The sequence below is a fragment of the Loxodonta africana genome, chromosome 1 (assembly GCF_030014295.1).
Source record: "Loxodonta africana isolate mLoxAfr1 chromosome 1, mLoxAfr1.hap2, whole genome shotgun sequence".
NCBI lineage: Eukaryota > Metazoa > Chordata > Mammalia > Proboscidea > Elephantidae > Loxodonta > Loxodonta africana.
The window spans coordinates 183,513,610-183,541,301 of record NC_087342.1 but is presented as its reverse complement, the minus strand read 5'-3'; the positions used below and the strand labels follow the sequence as shown (position 1 = coordinate 183,541,301).

The window sequence follows — 27,692 nt, the reverse complement described above, 5'->3', positions numbered from 1 at the left end:
AGCATGCACTAATTTGTTTTCAGATGTCCTTTTGTCGATTTACTTATGTATTTATTTTTAATATACTTTATTTTTTAGAACTGTTTTAGGTTCATAGAAAATTGCTCAGAAGGTACAGAGAGTTCACACATATCCCCTTTCTCTCCCTCCACAATTTCATCTATTATTAAACATTTTGGATTAGCGTGGAAGATTTGTTACCATTAATGAACCAATATTAATACACCATCATCAACTAAAGTCCACGGTTTACATTAGGGTTCAGTTTTTGTGTTGTACAGTTCTATGGGTTTTGACAAATGCATGTCATATATTCACTATTACAGTATCATGCAGAACAGATTCATTGGCCTTAAAATGCTCTGTGCTTCACCTATTCATTCCTCTTCCATTCTCCTTTCTACTTTTTGATCATTTTATAGCTTTGCCTTTTCAGAAATGTCATATAGATGGAAACATAAGTGTTAATTTTTTCAGACTGGCTTCTTTCACTTAATATCCATTTAAAGCTCCTCCATGTCCTTCCATGACTTGATAGCTCATTACTTTTTGTTGCTGAATAATATTGCATTGTATGGACGTACCACCATTAGCTTATCCATTCACTTCCAATTTTTGTCGGTTTTGAGTAAAGCTATAAGCATTCATGTGCATGTTTTCAAATTTTTTAAACTCAATCTCTCACGTGTAGGTTAGTTCAGGACAGACCTAGTTTACACCTGTTGTCCCCACATGAATAATATGACCTCCTTTCATTCTCAAAAGTGTCCTAGTTGGAAAGAAAAATTTCATGGTATTTTAATTTTGTGATATAAGATCACAAGATCTGAAACATGTATACAGTAAGCAGTCCAAAGAGAAACTAGAGTACCCAAGAGCAATTTCATAATCCACTGGTTTAAAAACCTGAATTTTATCTAATCCAGAATAATACTCTTGCAAAAATAAAGGATGTTTGTCTTCACAGATTGCACAACTGAATTCCAAGTTGTTTTAATTGTTCAAATAAATGGGAAAATGATGGCAGCATTTCTTGCCATTTACATTTACCATAGGGCTAAGAGTCTACAAGTCAGTTGAATATTTCAGGAGGAAAAGCATTCCAGAAGGAGAGTATCTATGATAAAAGAACTGCTCTTAATAAATCAAAGAAAATTTTCTTTCCTCTGGAAATTTTACGTAACTGCAAACAACTTACAGATTTTAGGACTAAGAAGAGGTCTTAGATTTTAAGCCGCTTTTACCCTGCCTGTAAATTTGTTGGAGTGATGTGCTTATAAACCTTTGGAAGCCATGTCAGGTACTCTCCCAGTGGGGAACCAGCTATTTCAGAAAGTGAGCTTTTCAAATGTAAAGTAGGATTTTTTTGCTGCCTTCTGCATGAAGACAACTTAAAGTCTTAAAAATTCAACCCTGAATTGCTACAAGATCATTTTAAGGGCCGAGAAAATTTGAGCCTTAGGCCATGGTCTTCATTCAGGCCAAAGTCTCAGGAGACAGGAGATCGATTTTTATAAGCTCAGAATTCTATGCTTTCCTGAGTTATCTCTCTTCCTATTATTATTATTCTGGAATCAGACAGGAAAACTTTTACTTAATCCCCAGAGATAGTAAAGTTGGTCTGACCCCTTGTACTTTCTAAGCTAGATGGGAGAAAATAAGTTCATAATAAGGTAAAACCTCATTTATATTTTACAGTAAAGGCGTCATTAAAACTTACTGAATTTTTTTCAAGAGAAAATTCTAACATCATTTTTCTCATGCCATCTAATTTCCAGACACTAGGGTTTTTTTTTTTTTTTTAGGGTATATAAGGAAACCTTGGTGACGTAGTGGGTAAGTGCTACGGCTGCTAACCAAAGGGCCGGCAGTTCGAATCTACCAGGCGCTCCTTGGAAACTCTATGGGACAGTTCTACTCTGTCCTATGGGGTTGCTATGAGTCAGAATTGACTTGATGGCACTGGGTTTGTTTTTGTTTGTAGGGTATATAAAGGAAAGGAAGGAGAGAAGTGGGGAAGGAGGGAGGAGGGAGGAGGGAGGGAAGAGGAATGGAGGGAGGAGAGAAGAAAAGAGGAAAAAGGAGAGGACAGCCATGCTCAAAGTATATATTTTTTAACATATTCCTGAGTTACATGCTTAAGGGATTTCAACCAGAAGTATAATTTTCATTGTACTTTTTTTTTCTTCCTATGACTGGACTTTAGCAAATGAAGATAGCTTGAAAGACAGCAGAAATATAACAAGTGTAAAAATTCTTAGGGATTTTCTGAAAATCACAAATGCCATCCCCAAGAGACATTTAATCATTTTGTTGTATGACGAGATGGTGTTTAGAAGCAGTGCGTGTCCCCTGAATCTGTGTTAAGTTCTAAGTGATACTGTAGCATTATTGCTCGAATTAAGGTTAAAGGAAACCCTGGTGCCATAGTGGTTAAGAGCTACAGGTGCTAACCAAAAGGTCAGCAGTTCGAATCCACCTGCCGCTCCTTGGAAACCATATGAGGCAGTTCTACTCTGCCCTATAGGGTTGCTATGAGTCGGAATCAACTCGATGGCAATGGCCTTTTTTTTTTTTTTTGGTATACATAACAAAAAGAGCCCTGATGGCACAATGGTGGCATAAGGCTGCTAGTGAAAGGTTGACAGTTCGAACCCACCCTGCAGCTCTGCTAGAGAAAGACCTGGTTATCTGCCCCCATGAAGATTGTTGTTGGTACCTTTGAGTCTATTCCGATTCAGAGGTACCCTCTGTATGAATAGAACTGCCCCATAGGGTTTCCCAGGTTGTAATCTTTACAGGAGGAGATCACTGGTAAAGATCACAGCCTAGAAAACCCTACAGTGTAGTTCTACCCTGTCACATGGGGTCCTGATGAGTTGAAATGGTCTCGATGAGTTGAATTTGACTCGATGGCATCTAACAACAACAGTAACATAAATAACAAAGCAACTGGATATAGTATTAAATTCATCGGTAAGAACTTAATAATGACTTGGCAGAATATGAATTAAAATACATTATGGAGTAGTCCTGGAGGGATTGGGAAATGGAAATTTACGGCATTATTCTTGAAATAACTGCCTCTGGTAGGGGCCGGAGACAGCGGCCTGTGTAGGTGTCTTCCTCATGTGGAGCTAGTGACTGATTTAGATGCTAGCGAGGAGGCGCTTCTCTCTAGCGTGTAACAAAGACTATTTTTAACTCTCAGTTGAGAAAATTCTGTTTTCTGGCTCAGGCACCATTTAGATTAATACGCTTCCCAAAATTGAAATGACTCATTATGATCTGTACTTTGAGTGGGCTGGAGGCTTGGTGAGCATATCTTTCTTCAGAAAGCCGATTCATCTACTGCCTCTGGAGAAGTCCTCCAGTCGCCCACGCCCCGGAATAACTAGGGGAAATCTGATTAAGGGTCTGTCAAGGAAAAAGCCCAAACAGAGCCAAGTGTAAACTCTGTTACCTTTGGAGAAAGGCTGTCGTGACCAAAAGGTGAAATAGTGCAGAATAAGATTTCAAGGAGGTTCAATTTCTTTTTGTTGTTTCTTTTTCAGTTATATGTTCAGAGAAGTGCTTTCATGGGCTAGTTACGGTTTCCAGGCCTCTTTTCCCTTATATCTAGCAGAAGAGGGCTTGGCATTAATTGGAACACTTGTCAGTCTCAGCAAAGATGGTGACGGAGAAAGAAATGGAAACAAAAACATGCTCTCAAAATGTGAGCGTTCCATTTGACAGGAAAGTAATTTTCGCCTTTTGGCATTTCAGGGAAGGAGAAGGGAGAAAAGAGGTAACATTCACCTGCCTGCCTTGTGCAGGGTGTTGGTACATAAATTATCTCATTTAACAGATTTTGACTCAATGACAGAGAGCACAGGCAGTGAACAAATCCCAACTTGTACACATCAGGAGAAAATGAGATCTTTCTCAAAGGCAGCTGGTTGAGATGGAAGGAGAGAGACAGCTGGGCACACATAATGTGAGTCACACAGGGAGAAGGGGGGAATCTCTGGAGGGACATGGGAGTCTATAGAAAATATCTGCCAACATCAGCTATGGAAGATAGCCCAAAGCCCTGAGAAGCTGGCACTGGCTCAAGTTGTCTAGGAAATTTATGAGGAATGGAGTTTTAATTCTTGTAGAGTCCAAAAACTGGTCACCTAAAAGCTACTTTTACGGCTGCAGCAGTATATTGACAGGTAACTACCAGAATTTTAGGCCGGATTCAGAAGAGGATCTGGAACCAGGGATATCATTGCTGATGTCAGCTGGTTCCTGGCTGAAAGCAGAGAATACCAGAGGGATGTTTACTTGTGTTTTACTGACTTATGCAAAGGCATTTGACTGTGTGGATCATAACAAATTATGGATAACACTGCAAATAATGGAAATTCTAGAACATTTTATTGTGCTCATACAGAACCTGTACATAGACCAAAAGGCAGTTTTTTGAACAGAACAAGGGGCTCCTGTGTGGTTCAAAGTCAGGAAAGGTGTGCATTGGGGTTGTATCCTTTCACCATACTTATTCGATCTTTATGCTGAGCATATGATTAGAGAAGCTAGACAATATGAAGAAGAACAGGGCAGAAGACTCATTAACGACCTGCATTTACAGATGACACAACCTCGCTTGCTGAAAGTGAAGAGGACTTGAAGCACTTACTGATGAAGATCAAAGACTACAGCCTTCAGTACGGATTACACTTCAACAAAAAGAAAACAAAAATCCTCACAACTGGACCTATGAGCAACATCATGATAAAGGGAGAAAAGATTGAGTTTGTCAAGGATTTCATTTTCCTTGGATCTGCAATCAACACCCATGGAAGCAGCAGTCAAGAAATCAAAAGACACATTGAATTGGGCAAATCTGCTGCAAAGGACCTCTTTAAAGTGTTGAAAAGCAAAGATGTCACCTTGAAGACTAAGGTGCACCTGATCCAAGCTATGGTATTTCCAATCACATCATATACATGTGAAAGCTGGACAACGAATAAGGAAGATCAAAGAAGAATTGACGCTTTGAGTTGTGGTATTGGCAAAGTATACTGAATGTACCACGGACCGCCAAAAGAAAGAACAAATCTGTCTTAGAAGAAGTACAACCAGAATGCTCCATAGAAGCAAGGATGGCGACACTGTATCTTACATACTTTGGACATGTTGTCAGGAGGGATCAGTCCCTGAAGAAGGACATCATGCTTGGTAAAGTAAAGGGTCAGTGGAAAAGAAGAAGACCACCGTCAACAAGGTGGATTGACATAGTGGCTGTAACAATGAGCTCAAGCATAACAACGATTTTAAGGGCGGTGCAGGGCTGGGCAGTGTTTCGTTCTGTTGTGCACAGGGTCCCTATGAGTCGGAACTGACTCGATGGCACCTAATCAACAACAAATGCCACTTTTAAGTCAAATAATAGTCTAGCTTAATTTATAAACAATGTTCACAGTGGATATTGTGCTCTTAATAGAATTACCTATGTGTAGTCAATTTCTGCCAATAGAAACTCTAAAAGTCAGACAAGAAGCTCTGTTTTAGGATTAATCAGTTATTAATTGTTCTTCAAGACAATGCTGTATGATTATGCTGTATGCATAACCACAAATTTTTTTTCTCAGTTCTCTTCTGCCCTTTTCTCCATGGCAATGTTGATAAGATGGGGTATAGGAAGTTCTTTCCTCTTTGGAACATTTTTTTACTTTCTAGTTGAAATGTTACTCAGATTTGAAAATCTTACACTAAACAAACTACAATCAATCTCCATTATTGGCTTAATATGATTTTTGTTTCAACACTTAAACCATAAGTACTTAGCAGCTCACCAGACAGGAAAAGCTGTACCTTTATTTGGCTTGTGGGGAGAGTCCTAAGAGTTCATCATTTCCCCGGGGATAGACCCCATTTTCAAAATGGGGTCTGCCAGGCTCTTTAATTTTTATTGCCCTAGCATCTAGCCTGATACCTAGCAAATAAACACTGCTCAGTAAATGTTTACGGAATTAAGCTATGAATGCTTAAATAAAATACATATTACCTGAAAGCTGGGCAGACTCTTCCACAGTAAATTTAGTCAATATGAAATCCTTATATCGTTTAAGAATAGTTAAAAAAGAGAGAAACCAGAGACTGGAAAGAAGGGAAAAAAGACAGTGACTTAGATGGTATGACAGGAATAAATGCTTTTGCAATGCAGCTTTGGACAGTGGGCAAGTTAAAGGAGGCGGAAGCAAAGCTCATTTTGATATCCTAGAACTGAGCTCCTGAGAAACACTTGGGATTTAAGTAAAGAGAGGCTGTTGCCCCTCTTATTTCTACTCACGTAAAAGTGTCCTTTTCTCTGCTAGGTCTGTGCTGGGTCTAGGGTTACGAAGAAGAACCAGACAGACAAGAACTCTTCTTTCTCCTCCCCTGGAGCTTACATTCTAGACTGGGAGACTGACATTAAACTAGCAAAGAAGGTGACTCCAGATATTGCCAGAGTATATGTTGGCGTGTGTGTGTGTGTGTGTGGTGTGTGTATGTGCATGTGTGCGCAGAGGAGAAAGCTCTGGATAGGGTGACCCAGTCAAGCAGAGAAGGTCATACAACTACGTTCTCTGTGTTATGCACTCTGGCTTGAGGCCACTGAGAACAAAACTAACGCTGCTCAACTTTGTACTTCACAGATGCATGGCAGAACAAAGTTGTCATGTAAATATATCAGATTCTTTTTGCGGAATAAAGCAGAGTTGACTAAAAATAAAATAAATTTAAATTTGAATCTATTCATTCAAGACATATATATTGAGACTTTATATAAGCCAGACAGTGTGTTTTTATTGTAACAAGGCAGACAAAAATCTTGACATCACAGAACTTAAAAAATTACAAGTCAGATGCCTAGAGCTTGGGTAACACTGAAGAATGCCAGTCATGTGTGAGGGCTCTCTGCTTTCTGATAATCAAAGACTAGGGAAATGAATGAAGGGCCAAAGGGCAGAGACTATTTGTACTCTTGAATGTAAAATGGGATTCAAACAAATGATAAGCAAACACTCAAAGGAACAGGAGAAGATTATGGTGGGAAGAAAGATGGGTTAATAGTTATTTGTAAAATGCTTCTGCTGATGTTAAATTAATTGCAAAGTTAATTACAGACCTTAGACCCACTGAGCCCTATTCTAGAAAAGCATCTCTTGGTATGTTGTCTCTTCTTGAATTTACTAGTTTGGAATTCTAGGTACAAAAGCTTATTGGGAAGCACATGTTTTGGGTTCCAAGGATGTAATTTGAAAAGGGTGTTTCTTGATGGCCAATGCTGAGTATTGATTTCTACTCTTATTGTTGTCATTTCATGGGCCCTATCCAATTTTTCTTTAAAAAACAATTTGTTCCTCTTCCATGCATGTCTTAGCACCAAGAGAAATTTTGCTTGTCACCTTTACCCTCTGTCTTCAATAATGGCTCTCAGCCATCCAGGTGGAATTCACCTCTAACCTCAACTTCAGAGAATAGAATTTTAGCTTGAATTGCAACCACAAAATACACATACACATGCCCTCCAATCACTTGCCATCCTTCATGGGTTTCAAATCCACCTAGTAAGCTACAGAAAATAAAGACCTTCACTGCTGGTGGTATTTCAAGACATCTGGAATTACTGTGATGGATTACAGCAATCAGATCTATGTAGTTTCTCCTATTTGAAAACAGATTCTGAGAGAGGTGTTTAAAAGTTTTAGAGTCAAGCAAAAAATAAATCCTTCCAGGGTGAACATTTCCAGAAGAACAATAATACGCTTTAGTTCATTCATCTGAACGGAAGAATCATGAGAATTTATTACTGTTATGGTCTTTAAGGATTCAGTTTGGTCATGAAATTGTACCATCATGGTCATTTTACATTATAGTGTTTGGATAAGTCTATAAAAGTAAACTATGCACTACAAACGTTTTTGTGTACAGTGTATGTTCTTGTTGTTAGATGCCGTCAAGTCGATTTTCGACTCATTGCAACCCCATGTGCAGAGCATAAGTGCTCCATAGAGTTTTCTAGGCTGTAATCTTTATGAGAGCAGGTTGTCAGGTCTTTCTCCTGTGGAGCCACTGGGTGTGTTCGAACTGCCAAACTTATGGTTAGCAGCTCAGCACTTAATTGTTGCACCACTAGGGCTCCTTATATACACTATATAACAATTCAGTTTCGTAACAATGAATAAACCATCATATCTGTTTACTTTTTGATCGCTTTTAATTTGCTTTTTATGCTTGAGTTTATTAACATCTTGGGTTGATTCTGTTCTTCACTGAACTACTTAAACCCAAAGAAAAAGAAGGAAGGATATTTTAAAGGATAACCAGAGAAAATAACAAAGTAGAAAACAAAGACATAATACAATAATAGACTATTCAGGTCAAAAGTTGTTTCTTTAAAAAAAAATAACTAAATTAACAATCACACTTTGTAATTATTATTATGTAGTTATTGAGAAAGTCACCTTAACCTCCCACTTTGATGAGTCGATTTTTATCTATTTTCAATCTATATTACTGGGTACATAAAAGTATAAGATTGCTTAACTTTCTGATTAACTAAAACTTGAACCAATGTATAAAGGCATCTTATCACTCAGTCATATTTTTTTTAATAATTTTTATTGAGCTTTAAGTGAACGTTTACAAATCAAGTCAGTCTGTCACATATAAGCTTATATACACCTTACTCCATACTTCCACTTACTCTCCCCCTAATAAGTCAGCCCTTCCAGTCTCTCCCTTCCTGACAATTTTTAACCCTCTCTACACACCACACCCTATCTCCCCTCCAGACAGGAGATGCCAACACAGTCTCAAGTGTCCACCTGATACAAGTAGCTCACTCTTCATCAGCATCTCCCTCCAACCCATTGTCCAGTCCCTTCCATGTCTGATGAGTTGTCTTCGGGAACGGTTCCTGTCCTAGGCCAACAGAAGTTTTGGGGACCATGACCGCCGGGATTCCTCTAGTCTCAGTCAGACCATTAAGTCTGGTCTTTTTATGAGAATTTGGGGTCTGCATCCCACTGATCTCCTGCTCCCTCAGGGGTTCTCTGCTGTGCTCCCTGTCAGGGCAGTCATCGGTTGTGGCCTGGCACCATCCAGTTCTTCTGGTCTCAGGATGATGTAAGTCTCTGGTTCATGTGGCCCTTTCTGTCTCTTGGGCTCATAGTTATCGTGTGACCTTGGTGTTCTTCATTCTCCTTTGATCCAGGTGGGTTGAGACCAATTGATGCATTTTAGATGGCCTCTTGTTAGCATTTAAGACCCCAGACCCCACATTTCAAAGTGGGATGCAGAATGTTTTCATAATAGAATTATTTTGCCAATTGACTTAGAAGTCCCCTTAAGCCATAGTCTCCAAACCCCCGCCCTTGCTCCGCTGACCTTCGAAGCATTCAGTTTATCCCAGAAACTTCTTTGCTTTTGGTCCAGTCCAGTTGAGCTGACCTTCCATGTATTGAGTATTGTCCTTCCCTTCACCTAAAGTAGTTCTTATCTACTAACTAATCAGTAAATAACCCTCTCCCACCCTCCCTCCCTCCCCCCCTCGTAACCACAAAAGTATGTGTTCTTCTCAGTTTATTCTATTTCTCAAGATCTTATAATAGTGGTCTTATACTATATTTGTCCTTTTGCCTCTGACTAATTTCACTCAGCATAATGTCTTCCAGGTTCCTCCATGTTATGAAATGTTTCACAGATTCCTCACTGTTCTTTATCGATGCATAGTATTCCATTGTGTGAATATACCACAATTTATTTAACCATTCCTCCGTTGATGGACACCTTTGTTGCTTCCAGCTTTTTGCTATTGTAAACAGAGCTGCAGTAAACATGGGTGTGCATATATCTGTTTGTGTGAAGGCTCTTATTTCTCTAGGGTATATTCCGAGGAGTGGGATTTCTGGGTTGTATGGTAGTTCTATTTCTAACTTTTTAAGAAAACGCCAGATAGATTTCCAAAGTGGTTGTACCATTTTACATTCCCACCAGCAGTGTATAAGAGTTCCATTCTCTCTGCAGCCTCTCCAACATTTATTGTTTTGTGTTTTTTGGATTAATGCCAGCCTTGTTGGAGTGAGATGGAATCTCATCGTAGTTTTAATTTGCATTTCTCTAATGGCTAATGATCGAGAGCATTTTCTCATGTATCTGTTAGCTGCCTGAATATCTTCTTCAGTGAAGCGCATGCTCATATCCTTTGCCCACTTCTTGATTGGGCTATTTGTCTTTTTGTAGTTGAGTTTTAACAGAATCATGTAGATTTTAGAGATCTGGCACTGGTTGGAGATGTCATAGCTGAAAATTCTTTCCCAATCTGTAGGTGGTCTTTTTACCCTTTTGGTGAAGTCTTTAGATGAGCATAGGTGTTTGATTTTTAGGAGCTCCCAGTTATCTGGTTTCTCTTCGTCATTTTTAGTAATGTTTTGTATTCTGTTTATGCCTTGTATTAGGGCTCCTAAGGTTGTCCCTATTTTTTCTTCCATGATCTTTATCGTTTTAGTCTTTATGTTTAGGTCTTTGATCCACTTGGAGTTAGTTTTTGTGCATGGTGTGAGGTATGGGTCCTGTTTCTTTTTTTTTGCAAATGGATATCCAGTTATGCCAGCACCATTTGTTAAAAAGACTATCTTTTCCCCAATTAACCGACACTGGGCCTTTGTCAAATATCAGCTGCCCATATGTGGATGGATTTATATCTGGGTTCTCAATTCTGTTCCATTGGTCTATGTGCCTGTTGTTGTACCAGTACCAGGCTGTTTTGACTACTGTGGCTGTATAATAGGTTCTAAAATCAGGTAGAGTGAGGCCTCCCACTTTCTTCTTCTTTTTCAGTAATGCTTTATTTATCCAGGGCTTCTTTCCCTTCCATATGAAGTTGGTGATTTGTTTCTCCATCACATTAAAAAATGTCATTGGAATTTGGATCAGAAGCGCATTGTACGTATAGATAGCTTTTGGTAGAATAGACATTTTTACTATGTTAAGTCTTCCTATCCATGAGCAAGGTATGTTTTTCCACTTAAGTAGGTCCTTTTTAGTTTCTTGCAGTAGTACTTTGTAGTTTTCTTTGCATAGGTCTTTTACATCTTTGGTAAGATTTATTCCTAAGTATTTTATCTTCTTGGGGGCTACTGTGAATGGTATTGATTTGGTGATTTCCTCTTTGATGTTCTTTTTGTTGATGTAGAGGAATCCAAGTGATTTACCTAGTCATATTTTTGTTGAATATATCCATATCAACTCTCCTTTTGTTTAATGTTTTCCTGGTTTGTCTTTTTCCATATTTTACTTTCAGACTTTTTCTTTCCATTTTTAGATGTATCTTTTGTTAAACACTGTACAGCTAGAATTTCTTTTAATTCATTTTGATGATTTTATCTATCAACTGGAAAGATGTGTACATTTACTTTGACTGTGATCTCTAATATACTTTTATTACCTTATTTTGGACTTTTAAAATTGTCTTATGTATTGTTTCTTGTCCATATTGTACTTCTTCCCTTCTCTTACAGTTACAGTATTGAATTTTGCTCCCTTGTTATGTTTTCTTCACTCTGCTTGGTTTTAAGTTATCCATTCTATTTCTACTCTTTTAGTTCTTGTTTAAGAAATATCCACTATCTAAAGTTAATTTTACCCTCCTTCAAAACAATACAAGGACCTTGAAACACTTCAGTCTCAACTTCTTCTTCCCGATTTACATGTTATTTTTGCCCATGGTTTTTTCTTTTCAAAATTAAAAATAAGACATTATGATTAATGTTTTACACAGTTAATATTTGCATAGATTTATCTTCATGTTTACCATTTTCATTACTTACTATTCTTGCTTCCATCTTTGACGTTACTAAGATCATTTTTAGTTTCCTTAAGTATATCCTCCACAATTCCCTTACTAAGGGTCTGTTGGTGGTAAACTCTATTTTCATTTGTCAGAAAATACCTTTAGTACATTCTCTTGTTTACAGGATAGTTTTACTGAGTATGCAGTTATAGGTTTTATTTTTGTGTGAACAAGTGGAAGGTATTGCTTCACTATTTCCTGGACGTCATGCAGTTCATCTAATTGCTATTCTCTTGTGGGTAGTACGTCTCCTCTTTTGTGATTCTGAAGATTTATTCGGTGTTTTGAAGCTTTATTATGATGTATCTAGGTGTGATTTTCCTTGGTATTCAGTAGACTTTCAGAACTTAAGGATTTAGGTTTCTTGTTAATTCTGGAAAATTTGTTGCCATTAACTCTTTAGCTAGTTCCTCTTTCCCTTTCTCTCCATAATCCCTACCAGAATCAGAGTTCATGTTGCATCTTTTCACTCTAATATGACAATTAACATGTTTCATGCTTTTAACTTTATCTTTTTGTGCTGCATCTTGAATAAATTCTTAAGAATTGACTTACAGTTCACTAATTCTCTCTTTAGTGAAACCTAGTCTGCTACACTGAGCTTCTAATTTCAATTATTAAGTTTTTCATTTTTAGAGTCCTATTTGGTTCTTTGGAAACCCTGGTGGTGTAGTGGTTAAGAGCTACGGCTGCTAACCAAGAGGCCTGCAGTTCAAATCCACCAAGTGCTCCTTGGAAGCTCTATGGGGCAGTTCTAGTCTGTTCTACAGGGTCGCTCTGAGTCGGAATCGACTCAATGGCAGTGGGCTTTTGGCTTATTTGGTTCTTTGTTCAGATACGCCTGATCAATATTTGATAGTCTCTTTCTCTTTTGTCATACAGTGAGCATCCCCTTTTATTTATTTAAATATAGTAAACATATTTACTTTAAATCCTTTATCTGATAAATCCAAAATCTGTAATCTTTGCAGGTCTGTTTACATAGTTTATTGCTATGCTATCTCTCACTCTCACTGGCTTGTTTCCTCAGTTTGTTTAGTTTTTTTTTTTTTAATCATGCACTCATACTCCTTAGAACTTTATCTGTGTGGATCCTTTAAGATCTTATTTTAAAGTGCATTTCTCCAGAGGAGATTTATAATTGTTAATAATAAGTAAATAGGGAAACTACCAATCTGAGTCTACTTGAAATGAAATTTTATCTTTATTTTTTAAAATTCATATAGATAATATGATTTCTGGCCTCAAATATGCACGCATGTGGGTTTGTAGTTAGAAATTCTCAAAGAGAATTTTCTTTCTTTTGAATTTGCTCCAGCCAGACCAAGGCTCAGACAGGCACATATTCCCCACTTCCTATCTTTATGTGACAGGTTTCATTCTAGTTTATCCACTGAGAAGGTTTCCCTTTGGCAATACCAACTTTACTCTGGGTCTCGGACTCTATACCCCGCACTTTTTGTCTTCCACGCTTTTCCTTCTGTATGCCACACTGGTGACCTACTAAAACCCTGACTCCAGACCACCAGGATCAGCTGAAAACTCAGGGTAAACCAGCTTCAGTGTGAGCGTGTCCAGCTAGATAAGCTTCTGGCCTACAACTCATTTTGGGCCTCTACAAAGTCCCATGATTTCTTATGAGTTAAGTTACACTTTCAAAAAAAGACTTAAAAATATTTTATGTCATAATGTTAGGGGTGCTGTACTGGGAAGGGTTTCTCAGACCATATATCCTGTATCATTTCTATAAACAGAAAAAGAATTAGAAATCTTAATGTGACCATTCTAAAAAAGTGCTCATTGTCTGGATTCTAGTAACACAAAATGGTATTGGAGGCCAGCCTTGGCAAAACATACTAAATAAAAGAAAGTAGAGGATTAATTCATTTACAGGATATAAAATCACTGAAATCAACCTAGGTGAATCCGCAAGCCAGAACTCCAAGGATAGCCGGCTACTAGAAGCTGAAATAGACAAAGAAAGGACCTTCCCCTAGAGCCACATGTCGAATTCAGACTTCTAGCCTTCTGAAACAAACAAATAATAATAATAATAAAACCAAATTCGTTGCTATCAAGTCGATTCTGACTCACAGTGACCCTATAGGACAGAGGAGAACTGCCTCACTGGGCTTCCAAGGATCCGCTGGTGGATTTGAACTGCTGACCTTTTGGTTAGCTGCTGAGCTCTTAACCGCTATGCCACCAGGGCTCTCCAGCCTCCTGAACTGTGAGAAAATAGATGTCTATTCTTTGCAGCCATCCACTTGTGTTATCTCTGCTACAGCAGCACCAGGAAACTAAGAATGTAACCGCCTCACCCACATTAGTATGAGATAGTGGGAAGTTTAATACCACCCCACCCCCAGTATTGTGACAGGAGGATGTTTAACAACCAAAGACAGAAAGCAAAGAAGGAGAGATGGGAAAGACTTTACAAGCTGCACTTAGCCTAGATGCAGTTTCCTTCCTATCAAAGGCCAGCATGGTCTACATAGCTATGGCCCTTTTCACAATGAGGTAATGAGAAACCATTCCCGGAAAACAGGCTATTGTTAGAGACTATTTTTCAGAGTTCATGGTAGAATCCAAAGGGACTTGGCTTGTTGTAAGATGCTGTTGAGCTGATTTCGACTCATAGTGACCCCATGTGACAGGGTTGAACCACTCCGAAGGGTTTTCTTGGCTGTAATCTTTACGGAAGCAGACTGCCAGGTCTTTCCCCTGAGGAGACACTGGCTGGGTTCCAGCGGTCAACCTTTTGGTTAGGAGTCGAGTGCTTAACCATTTGTACCACCAGGGCTCCTTCCATTCTGTTACAGGTCAGTGAGATGAGCAGTTCAGGGGACAATAAAGAACAGGGCTGGACCAGGCCAGAAGAGAGATCATTCCTTGTCAAAGGCTCTAAAATTTCCTCTCTTAAACTCAAGGAAAATTCTGATAGAAATGGAATCCATACTGTTTACCTTGTATTAAAGCTTCTAAGGAACCCTGGTGGTGCAGTGGTTAAAGCACTTGGCTGTTAACCAAAAGGTCAGCGGTTTGAACCCCACCATCTGCTCTGCAGGTGAAAGGTACAGCAGTGTGCTTTTGTAAAGATTTATAGCCTTTGAAACCCTAAGGGGGCAGTTCTACTCTGTCCTACAGGGTAGCTAGGAGTCAGAATTGACTCAATGGCAATGAGTTTTTTTTTTTTTTGATTCGGCCTCTAAGAGTTTTCAAGATGGACCGAGTAGGAAGGGAACCGCTTAGTTGTATTTTTTTAACACAAAATGTAAGGTACATGGGAAGGATCATCTTCTTTACTTTCGTCATCATTCCAGGAAGTTCTGCTCTAGTAGGAGAGAGAAATAAGGAGGTTGTTAAAAAATACCTAAAATAAATTTTGTCGAAGATGGCAAAAGGATAGGGGAAACTAGCTCAGAAAAGATAAACTTCTGTTGGTTATACTATATTTAACAGTGTCTAATTTAGAGTTTCACATTTTTTAGGGAGTGTGGAAAGATCAAAGAGAGTCTGGAGGTATGCAATGAAAGCTATGATAGGCACAGGAAATAGGACCTGGGAGAAAAGCTTTAAAAAGTGTGCAGAATTCTTAATCAAAGATGGAAAGGTTTTGGTGATTTAATATGACTTGAGGTGACTTTCAGGAATACAAAAGGTTATTAGGAAGAAGCGAGTTTAAAAAGTGGAAGAACTTCTGGTCAGGTATCAGAAAAAACAACTTTTAACAAGTTAAGAGTTTTGGAATTAGCTGCCTGGGAAAATTCTTTCATACAACAGGGATAGAGGAATATGTAAGAAAATCAATCACTTTTTCATCTGGGATGATTTAGGTACAGTGAGCTTTGAGGGCAAATTTAAACTTTATGAATAAGAATGTAATATTCAGAAACAGGAAAGTGATTATCTGCTCCCATTCTGAACAGCACAGAAGTGGGTACTTTTCTCTAAAAGCAAGATGGACTAAATGGAACGTGTTGAGAGGAGAGTGATCAGAATGGAGAATGGATGACCTTTGAGGAACTGGAGATGTTTAGCCTGGGAAGCTTAGTGTGCATAAGATTGTCTCCAAATATTACAGTGTTGACATAGTGGCTGCAACAATGGGCTCAAGCATAACAACAATTGTGAGGGTGGCACAGGACCAGGCAGTATTTCATTGTGTTGTACATAGGATCGCTCTGAGTCAGAACTGACTCGACCGCATCTAACGACAACAATGGACTTTTAAAAAAGGAATTTCATATTCTGTAGTGCTCACAGAAATGAATTTAGGATACTGCGTAGCAGCTAAAAGGAAAGAGATTTGGGCTCATTATAAGGAAAAAATGTAATAATCAGAGCTGCCCCAAGATGGACTACATTTCTCTGGGATCTAATGAGTTCAAAATATTCAAGTATACTCAATGTCCCCAGCACGAATGATGTAGAAATGGAGACTCTACAGTTGGGGTAGGTGACTCTTTTTTTTTTTTAACTTAAAAGCAAAGATTTATTAGGGCAATGTGACATGACATTAAGCAGTAAACAGTATGACAGGGCATCCTTTCAAAAGTAAACACCAGGGATCAATCTTGTGGCTTCCTCACTAATCATTGTTTTCAAAGACTACTTAATCTAATTCTGAAGATTAAATAAAACTTCCTTTCTACAAGACGTTGGACACTTCGGTTTATTGTAGGTTTTCTAAATGTGACCCTCTTTCTGGTGGGAGGGACATTTCATTAGAAAACATATTAGCGGAATCTGGCCTTGCTTGTAAGTCAATGCCCCAACATGCTTGTCTCACATCTGCCCAAAGCTGTGTCACCATACTCACTGACCAGCCAGGGACAGACCAGCCCACATCTGTCCAATAAAGAATTCCTGGAAAGGCTCTGCACTCAAGACAAACCCCACACCACACCTGAAGGGGGAATGTCCCACAGTGAGGTAAAGGTTAAAAGAAATTGAACCTAAACTCTTCAACAGGGGTGTCCAGGGTGGCCTTGGCTCCACCAACTGGGCGAGGCCTACAGACCCTTCGGCTCTTCTTTCTGGTGGCCTCACCTACAGGCTGCACCTGTGCCAGTGGGCTAAGCCCTGAGGGCCCGCGGGGCCTGGCACCGCTCTGCTTCCATCTCAGCCGGAGAGTCCCCAAACGAGGAATGCATCAGCAACCTCTTCTGGGGCAAAGAAGTTCTTTCGCTGTGCAGGATCCGAATTGCCCCAGTAACTTGCTCTTTCTGTTTTGGGCTGGGTCTCTGGGTCCTGAGGCCTAGCTCCAGCTGCTCTATGCACCAGGCCAGCGCCTAGACCAGCTGCTCCACGTGGGCCTCAGCGCTTGCAGGAGATTCCTCTGGGGCAGACTTTTGTGAGGGCTTCCTGCCTCCATTCACCACAGAGGCCCTTTTCCGGGTTTTCTTCCTTTGCTTAGAGGCTGCATTGCCTTCAGAACCCACAGGGTGCGCCCTGAAGGCAGTGTCACTGCACGTGGGGTGGCTTGAGCAGAGACTCACTGGGCAGCATGTTACAGAGGCAGGACCCAGGGCACTGGGAACGGGGCTGAAGAGCTGGGGGCTGTGGGACGCATGGGCGGTACCTGGACCCCCGACCAGGGCATCCTGGGGATGCCATGTGCTGCATCTGCAGCCCAGAGTAGGTGACTTCTAAAATCTCCACCAACACTTTTGTTCTCTAATCAGTCTTAGTATAAACAGGAACAATTATTTTCCATTTTTGGCTCTCTCTGTATTAGATTAGTAAACTATGAATCATGTAGTGACAACAGATACTCTCTTAAGGGAAGCTGAAGTCTTGGTCAAAACAAGTCTCCTCTCCTGACCTTCAGGTATACTTCACATCTTCTGCCCCAAGATGCTGCCGTGAATAAAACAAACAAACAAAAACCCCATTGCCACTGAGTCGATTCTGACTCGTGCAGAACTGCCCCATAGGGTTTTCAAGGCCGTAATCTTTATGGAAGCAGATTGACACATCTTTCTCCTACAGAATGCTCTTTGGATTTGCAGCTGAGCATTTAACCACTGCACCACCAGGGTTCCTGCTGTGAATACACGCTGCGAAATGTTAATTTTAAAAATTGCCTACCATATTTGCTGGTGATGCGCAAGTATATGCCTGTGATGGTGGTGGTGTTTATGAAGGTGAGGCTGCTTCAAGTAACTAGGCCTGAACACATCTCAGTAACAACATGTGCAGTTACAGGACATCAGATATCCTCAGCAGTGGACGCCACATAAGTCGCTTTTCTTTCTTTTGTGAACCAAATACTTTAGTGTTACCGCAGTGAACTTATTAGAAAGATTTTCCCTTTTCAATGATGTTTTTCTTTTCTTTTTTTTAAATTTATTTTGTCATTGAGAATATACACAGCAAAACACATACCAATTCAACCTTTTCTACATATACAATTCCATGGCATTGACTACATTCTTGGAATTGTGCAACCATTCTCACCCTCCTTTTCGGAGTTTTTCCTCCTCCATTAACATAAACTCACTGCCCCCTAAGGTTCCTACCTATAATCTTTCAACTCGCTGTTATCACTTTGATGCCATATACATAGTTCTCAAAAGAGTATGATGTTCAAGGCAGACATTTTTTACTAGTTAAGCCTAGTCTGTTGTTTGGTTTTAAGAAGACTTCAGGTTATTTTTGGTTTAAGGTTTAAAGATTATCTCAGGTCAATAGTTTCAAGGATTCATCCAGTCTCCACGGCTCAGGAAAATCTGGAGTCCATCAGAATTTTAAATTCTGTTCTGAATCTTCCCTTTTTGATCAGGATTCTTCTATAGAATCTTTGGTCAAAATGTTCAGTAATGGTAGCCAGGCACCATCCAGTTCTGGTCTCATGGCAAAAGAGGCAGTTGTTCATGGAGGCAATTAGCCATACCTTCCAGGTTCTCCTCCTATTCCTGACTCTCCCTCTTTTGCTGTTGCCCCAAGCAAACAGAGACCAACTACCGTGCCTTGGATGGCCCCTTGCATGCATTTAAGACCCCAAGACTACGCAGTGAACTAGGAGGTAGAACAGAAGCACTAAATACATTATTAGGCTGATTTTCTTTGAGTTAGAAAGAAACAGAATATCCAAAATTTGCATATTTAAAGTTTCAAAAATCTTATTTTTATTGCCAGTTAGGATTCGCCTAGATAGAGAAGAGCTGACAAGGATTTTTGCTATGGCTTTTCACATTCCAAGGCTGAGAAGTCAGAGCAATGAGAGTGGGCCATGTTGAGTTACTCCAGGGAACTTGCCAACACACAATAAATACAATGAGACACAGGTAGGGCTGAATGTGGTAGAAAGCGGTCCTCTCATTTTCCCCAGCTATGAAATTAAAACAAATATTGGCTTTGCTTCTTATTAGCTATATAATTTTTATTTTGCTTTCACTTTTAAAGGACGTTCTCATTCTATACAGACTTATATGATGTCATGGATTGAACTGTGTCCCCCAAAAATGTGTGTCAATTTGGCTAGGCCATGATTCTTAGTATTGTATGATTGTCCACCATTTTGTCATCTGATGTGATTTTCCTATTTGTTGTAAATCCTATCTCTATGATATGAACAAGATGGGATTAGTGGCAGTTATGTTAATGAGGCAGGACTCAATCTACAAGATTAGATTGTGCCTTAAGCCAATCTCTTTTGAGATATGAAAGTGAGAAGCAAGCAGAGAGACATGGGGCCTCATACCACCAAGAAGGCAGTGCTGGGAGCAGAGCGCATCCTTTGGACCTGGGGCCCCCACACCCAAGAAGCTACTGGACTAGGGAGAGATTGATGACAAGGATCCTTCCCCTGAACTGACAGAGAGAGAAAGCCTTCCCCTGGAACTAACAACCTGAATTTGGACTTCTAGCCTACTGGACTATGAGAGAATGAACTGTTTGTTGAAGCCATTCACTTGTGGTATTTCTGTTATAGCAGCACTAGATCACTCAGACACATGATGACAGTATTTTTTCTTTTTCTTTCAGAGTGTCAAAAATGTTAATACATTGTCTTCTGGCCTCTGTCATGTCTTCTGGCCTCTGCCATTTCTGATGAGAAGTGTTTTTTCCCTGTATGTAATGTGTCTTTTTTCTTTTATTGCTTTTCAGATTTTCTCTTTGTCTTTTACTAGTCCAGGTGTGGTTTTCTTTCCATTTATCCTGCTTGGGTTTTGATAAGATTCTTGGATCTATAAGTTGACATTTTTCAACAAATTTGAAAAGTTCTCAGTTTATTATCTCATCAAATATATATTCTGGCCCATTGTCTTTCTCCTCTCCTTGTGGAACTATAATGACATGCATGTTGGATCATTTCATATTGTTCCATATATTTTGAATGTTTTTCTTCTTTTTCTCACTTTTTTTCCTGTGCTTCCGCTCAATACTTTGTACTGACCTATCTTCAAGTTCACCGATTCTTTCCTCTGCTATTTCTGGTATTATGATTTTTATTTCTAGTGTTTCTTTTTGACTATTTTTAAAAAATAGTTTTCTGGTCTCTGTTGAAATTCCTCATTTCTTTATGGATATTGTCACTTTTCTACCAGATCCTGACATTTTTATCATAGTTATTTTTAAGTTCTTGTATGGTAATTCCAAAATCTATGACATATTTAGGTTGGCTTCTTTTGATTATTTTCTCTCTTGACCATGTGTCACATTTTCTTGCTTCTTCCCTTGCCTAGTAATCTTTTTTTAATTATATTTAGATATTTTGTATAAAATAATAGTAGAGACTGAAATAAATATTAAAATCTACAAAAGGGAACTCTGTTTTCCTTGTGTCAGGTCGCTTGAATGGGGGCTGAGTCAACCCAATTAGTTGATCTGGGCTTTCTTATAATTTTAGTTTGACTTAGTGGCTTCAAATGTTTTAGGAGCAGAGTCAGTACTTATCCTTCTTCAAGGGCTAGGGTCTGGGTACTGATGAGGTTCTAGAAATCTGTTTGCATTTTACAGTCAAGCTACAAGCTTTCTGAACTACTAAAGATATATCTTGGCTTTGTAGTTCAGCTTACTGCTATTTGGGTTGCTGGGGAATTCTTTTCTCTCCAGTGCTGATCAGGCTTTCTGTCCCTGTAGAGCTTTCGCTCTTCCTGCAATGCCTCTGAGGGATTTCTCTCAGCTCTCCTACCCTGCCTCCAACCTTGGAAGCTAAAAGTCTGGAGTGTCTTGAATTTATTTTGGATATCTCCTGCCCTGCTCCCTGCTACCTTCAATGTCTGACAGACATAAACTTGAGGGAGCTCCACACTCCTTAGGTGGGATCCATTTTAGCTCTCCTGTGCTGCTGCTCAGTCTTTGGTATACTGACCCTTTTTCCTCCAGAAAGAGGTGAAGACCCGTGGAAAGTAATTTGAAGGTGGATGCAGACCTGTTCTTTGGCTGGGGTCCTTTGGAATTATAATGCATCACACCAGCCTAAAGTTTTTACTGTTTTTTCCTCACTTCTTTCTAGAGTGGATTCACTGTCTTGGTAGTCTGCCAGCAATGAGAGAAGCTATGAATCTCTTCTCTTCCATGAAGGGAGTTTTCTGGAGTTTCATGCATGAGGATTATTTGCATCCTTATCCTTCTGGTGGGTACAGAAAAACTGTAATTCTGTAGTTGATCTGGTTTGTTTTTGTTCTTAGAACCAGAGTGATAGTCTCTTGTGACTTACTATATCCCAAATAGAAGTTGCTATATAAGTTTTGATAAATTTGTCATACTATGGGCACTTGTGTGTTGCAGGGATGCTGGAAGCTATGCCACCAGTATTGAAATACCAGCAGGGTCAACCATGTTGGACAGATTTCAGCTGAGCTTCCAGACTAAGACAGACTAGGAAGAAGGACTCAGCAGTCCACTTTTGAAAAGAATTAGCAAGTGAAAACCTCATGGATAGCAGTGAAACATTGACTGATGTAGTGCCAGAAGACGAGCCCCTCAGGTTGGAAGGCTCTAAAAAGACAAGTGCCTCCTCAAAGGAGAGTCAACTTTAATGATGAGGAGGGAGTCAAACTTTCGGGACCTTCATTTGCTGATATGGGGTGACTCAAAATGAGAAGAAACAGCTGCAAACATCCAGTAATAATCTGAACCTGGAATGTATGAAAGATGAATCTAGGAAAATTGGAAATCATCAAAATGAAATGGAATGCATAAACATCGATATCCTAGGCATTAGTGAGCTGAAGCGGACTGTCATTGGTCATTTTGAATTGGACAATCATATAGTCTGCTATTCTGGGAACAATAACTTGAAGAGGAATGGCACTGCCTTCATCATCAAAAAGAACAGTTCAAGATCTATCCTGAAGTACGATGCTGTTAGTGATAGGATAATATTCATACGCCTACAGGGAAGACCAGTTAATGCTACTATTATTCAAATTTACCCACCAATCACTAAGCCAAAGATGAAGACATTGAAGATTTACCAACTGCTGCAGTCTGAAATTGATCGAACAGGCAATCAGGATGCACTGATAATTACTGGTGATTGGAATGCAAAAGTTGGAAACAAAGAAGAGATCAGTAGTTGGAAAATATGGCCTCGGTGACAGAAACAATGCTGGAGATCGTGTGACAGAATCTTGCAAGACTAGTGAACTTCTTCACTGCAAATACCTTTTTTTACCAACATAAACGGCAACTATACAGGTGGACCTCGACAGATGGAATACACAGAAATCAAATTGACTACATCTGTGGAAAGAGACAATGGAAAAGCTTAATATCATCAGCCAGAACAAAGCGAGGGGCCGACTGTGGAACAGACCATCAATTGCTTATGTGCAAGTTCAAGTCGAAACTGAAGAAAATTAGAACAGGTCCACTAGAGCCAAAGTATAATCTTGAGTATATCCCAACTGAATTTAGAGACCATCTCAAGAATAGATTTGACGCACTAAACAGCAATAGCCAAAGACCTGACGAGTTGTGGAATGACATCAAGGACATCACATGTGAAGAAAGCAAGAGGTAATTAAAAACACAGGAGAGAAAGAAAAGGCCTAAATAGATGTCAGAGGAGACTTTGAAGCTTGCTCTTGAACTCTGAGTAGCTAAAGCAAAAGGGAAAAATGATCAAGTAAAAGGGCTAACAGAAGATTTCAAAGGGTGGCTTGAGAAGACAAAGTAAAGTATTCTGATGACATGTGCAAACACCTGGAGATAGAAAACCAAAAGGGAAGAACATGCTCAGCATTTCTCAAGCTGAAAGAACTGAAGAAAAAATTCAAGCCTCAAGTTGTAATATTGAAAGATTCTACAGGGAAAATATTAAATGAAATGGGAAGCATCAAAAGAAGATGGAGGGAATACACAGAGTCACTATACCAAAAAGAATTGGTCGACGTTCAGCCATTTGAGGAGGTAACATATGATCAGGAACTGATGGTACTGAAGGAAGAGGTCCAAGCGGCACTGAAGGCACTGACAAAGAATAAGTATCTGGAAATTGATGGAATACCAATTGAGATGTTTCAGCAAACAGATGCAGCACTACAAGTGCTCACTCATCTATGCCAAGAAATTTGGAAGACAGCTACCTGGCCAACAGACTGGAAGAGATCCATATTTATGCCTATTCCCAGGAAAGGTGATTGAACGAATTGTGGAAATTATCAAACAGTATCATTAACATCACATGCAAGAAAAATTTTGCTGAAGATTATTCAAAAGCGGCTGCAGCAGTATATCGACAGGAAACTTCTAGAAAGTCAAGCCAGATTTAGAAGAGGACTTTATGGAACCAGGGATATTATTGCTGATGTCAGATGGATCCTGGCTGAAAGCAGAGAATACCAGAAAAATATTTACCTGTGTTTTATTGACTATGCTAAGGCATTTGACCGTGTGAATCATAATAAATTATGGATAACACTGCAGAGAATAGGAATTCTGGAACACTTAATTGTGCTCATGAGGAATCTGCACTTAGATCATGAGGCAGACTTTCAAAAAGAACAAAGGGATATTGCATGGTTTAAAGTCAGGAAAGGTGTACATCAGGGTTGTAGCCTTTTATCATACTATTATTCAATCTGTATGAAAATAATCCCAGAAGCTGGACTATATGAAGAATAAAGGGGCATCAGGATTGGAGGAAGACTCATTAACAACCTGTGTTATGCAGATGATACAACCTTGCTTGGTGAAAGTGAAGAGGACTTGAAGCACTTACTAATGAAGATCAACGATCACAGCCTTCAGTATGGATTACGCCTCAACATAAAGAAAACAAAAATCCTCACAACTGGACCAATAAGCAACATCATGATAAATGGAGAGGAGATTAAGGTTGTCAAGGATTTCATCTTACTTGGGTCCACAACCAACATCCATGGAAGCAGCAGTCAAAAAATCAAAAGATGCATTGCATTGGGCAAATTGAGGGCAGAAGATATCTTTAAAGTGTTAAAAAGCAAAGATATCACCTTGAAGACTAAGGTGGGCCTGACAAAAGCCATGGTGTTTTCAATTGCCTAATATGCATGCAAAAGCTGGACAATGAATAAAGATGACGGAAGAAGAACTGACGCCTTTGAATTGTACTGTTGGCGAAGAATATCGAGTATACCACGGACGCTGTAAGAACAAACAAATATGTCTTAGAAGTTTACAACTAGAATGCTCCTTAGAAGCAAGGATGACAAGATTACGCCTCACATACTTTGGACATGTTGTCAGGAGGGATCAGTCCCTGGAAAAGGACATCATGCTTGGTAAAGTAGAGGGTCAGTGAAAAAGCAGAAGACCCTAAACGAGACGGATGGACACAGTGGCTGTGTCAATGCGTTCAAGTGCAGTAACAGTTGTGAGGATGGCGCAGGACTGGGCAGTGTTTCGTTCTGTTGTATATAGGGTTGCTGTGAGTCAGAACGGACTTGATGGCACCTAACAAAAACAACAAAGCCTCTGTTTCTTTATCTGTAAAATGGCCTATGGGATTGTCATGGGGCTTAAACATGATGTAGCTGTGTTGTATATGCTCATTTCCCTTCCCTTTCTCCTTTGGATGAAATGGTGCAGGTGTGATCATAAAATCATACAAACTTCCTGTTCACTTTCTTTCTCCCTCATTTGTCTTCATTTCCTTGTCAATGATCATTCAAGTTCAATGAACTGACTTTATATCTGTGGCTTCAAAAAATCTTATTCAATGTAGAATATAGCTAGTTTTATTCAGATTTATGGCTAAAGTAAATTAATAGCTGTTTCTAAAAATGTCACCTACAATTGAATACTGACTGTCAAATATCATGAAACTGGATTAACATGTTAATGAAGCCATCAGCGCTACCAATTCATATCTCGGTGCACAGTGAGTTATGTATGTTAATAAACAAGTATTATTTGATAACCACCCTCATTTTTTTCAGTCAAGAAATCTGAGCCACAGAGATATTGAGGTGGCCTGCTGAAGAAAGGAGCATAAACCATGGTAGAGAACATTCCTGAACATATCTGTAAGGTCCTGATTCCCACAGTAGTCGTCTATACCAAGCTCCCAATTTACACTGATTTGGGATTCTTAGAACCTACTTCCATGCCACATTCATTATATTTTGAAAAATAAATAAACATATATGCTAATAAACTCACTATTTTTTGGGAATAAGAAAAAAATAAAGTGAGTTTATTAGTATATATGCTTATTTATAAAAAATGCCACCAGAGTAGGGAAAGCCATATGTAAATGATACCTAGCTATAGAAATTGTTGTTTTTGTTGTTAGGGGCCATCGAGTCGGTTCTGATTCATAGCGGCCCTATGTACCACAGAATGAAACACCACCCGGTCCTGTGCCATGCTCAAAATCATTGTCATGCTTGAGCCCATTGTTGCAGCCACTGTATCAATCCATCTCATTGAGGGTCTTCCTTTTTTTCATTGAAGTTATACTTTACCAAGCGTGACATCCTTCTCCAGGGATCGATTCCTCCTGACAATATGTCCAAAGTATGTAAGACACAGTCTCGCCATCCTTGCTTCTAAGGAGCATTCTGGTTGTACCTCTTCCAAGACAGATTTGTTCATTCTTTTGGCAGTCCATGGTATGTTCAATACTCTTCACCAACATCACAATACAAAAACGTCAATTCTTCTTCGGTCTTTCTTATTCATTGTTTGGCTTTTGCATGCATATGGTGGGATTGAAAACACAATGGCTAGGGTCAGGCGCACCTTAGTCTTCATGGTGGCATCTTTGCCTTTCAACACTTTAAAGAGGTCCTTTGCAGCAGATTTGCCCAATCAATGCTTCTTTTGATTTCTTGACTGCAGCTATAGAGACAGGCAGCATGTATTGGGCTGATAGCCATGACCCTGCATTGATACTGGCTAAAATTTCTCTATTTCTCTCCAATCCTTTCTTCTCAAGGATATCAAAAACAGTAAGCTACCCTGGGAATCCAAGTGTTGGAAAATGCCCAGGATTTATCCCTTATACTCAGTCTTCTAAGCAAAAACAGTTTTTTTTTTTTTTTTTTTAAATTGGAATGGAGATTCTGATTAAACCCTAGGTAAACTGACTCAAGCACTTTGGTTTACATGATGCCCTAAAGGATTATTACTGCTGTCATTTACTTGATCACAAGCTGTGTTTACAACAGTAAAGAAAGCTGGCTTGGTAGTATTAATAGCCCTACTAATTATACTACGATAAAAGGTTTACGGATGATATAAATTTCTGTATTATTACCCCAAGGCTCTGGCAGTGGCATTCTTCCAGAGGAAGGCATCACAGGGCTCGTTTGTTTTGCCTTCTTTGCACTGATTCATGAGGAGATAAAAAAAAGAGACTGTGTGAATGAAGGAAGGGAAGGAGCCTCCTAGGACATAATCACACTAAGCTCAGACTGAGAGAAGGATCATTATCATTTCACATCTTTATTTTAGGATTTAAAAGTTATTTCATCTTTCTGATAAACATATGAAACCAAACCTGTTGCCACTGAGTCTATTCTGACTCACAGCAACACTATACTAATCAAAGAAATTAAATTGAAAACAGTGAGATATTTTTCACCTTTCAGATTCACAAAAAAATACTGTTAATATCCAATATTGATAAACAAATGGGAAAGCAGGTACTTTCAAACACTGTCTGTAGGCTTTTTTTTTTTCAATCATATCAATTTTATGTAAAAGCTGTATATGTAATAATGAATACACTGATCAGTAGAATGAAGGTCAATTTAAGCTTGTTTATTTAGACCTAGATGTAATGGCACAGTGGTTAAGAGCTACACCAAGCTATGGCTGCTAACCAAAAGGATGGCCAAAAAAAAAAACCAAACCCAGTGCTGTAGAGTCGATTCCCACTCATAGTGACCCTATAGGACAGAGTAGAACTGCCCCATAGAGTTTCCAAGGAGCACCTGGCGGATTCGAACTGCTGACCCTTTGGTTCGCAGCTGTAGCACTTAACTACTACACCACCAGGGTTTCCAAAAGGATGGCAGTTCGAATAAATCCGTGGCTCCTTGGAAACCCAATGAGGCAGAGTTCTACTCAGTCCTATAGGGTCTCTGTGAGTTGGAACAGACTTGATGGCAATGGGTTTTGGTTTGGTTGCCTTAGTAGATACCCTAGCAGATAAAACTTAAAACTGGGCATTTTAATTATCTCCCATATTAGAAAACAGAAATTAAGAATTCACTTTGAAGGATATAAATCTTAAAGGTATGTAGCCTACTGTTGGTAGGCTTTTGAATTGGTAATGACTTTTGGGGGGTGGAATTTGGTGGTATTTATCAGTATTTAAAATGCCCTTTGACTCAGTGTTTACATTTTTTTTAATTAGTAGACTTTATTTTTTTAGAGCAGT

The 27,692-nt window shown here is 39.2% G+C and overlaps 2 protein-coding genes across 2 annotated transcripts in view; both read right to left on the bottom strand.

The window, feature by feature from the left end:
- Positions 1-27,692, bottom strand: part of SLC35F1 (solute carrier family 35 member F1) — a 544,808-nt gene that overhangs the window by 171,353 nt on the left and 345,763 nt on the right. The gene's annotated exons all lie outside the window — the stretch shown is intronic.
- Positions 16,809-18,357, bottom strand: C1H8orf33 (chromosome 1 C8orf33 homolog). Its single transcript, XM_064267651.1, is given in 3 exon segments — positions 16,809-16,947; positions 16,949-17,494; positions 18,329-18,357. Coding segments are annotated over 3 exon segments (714 nt in total).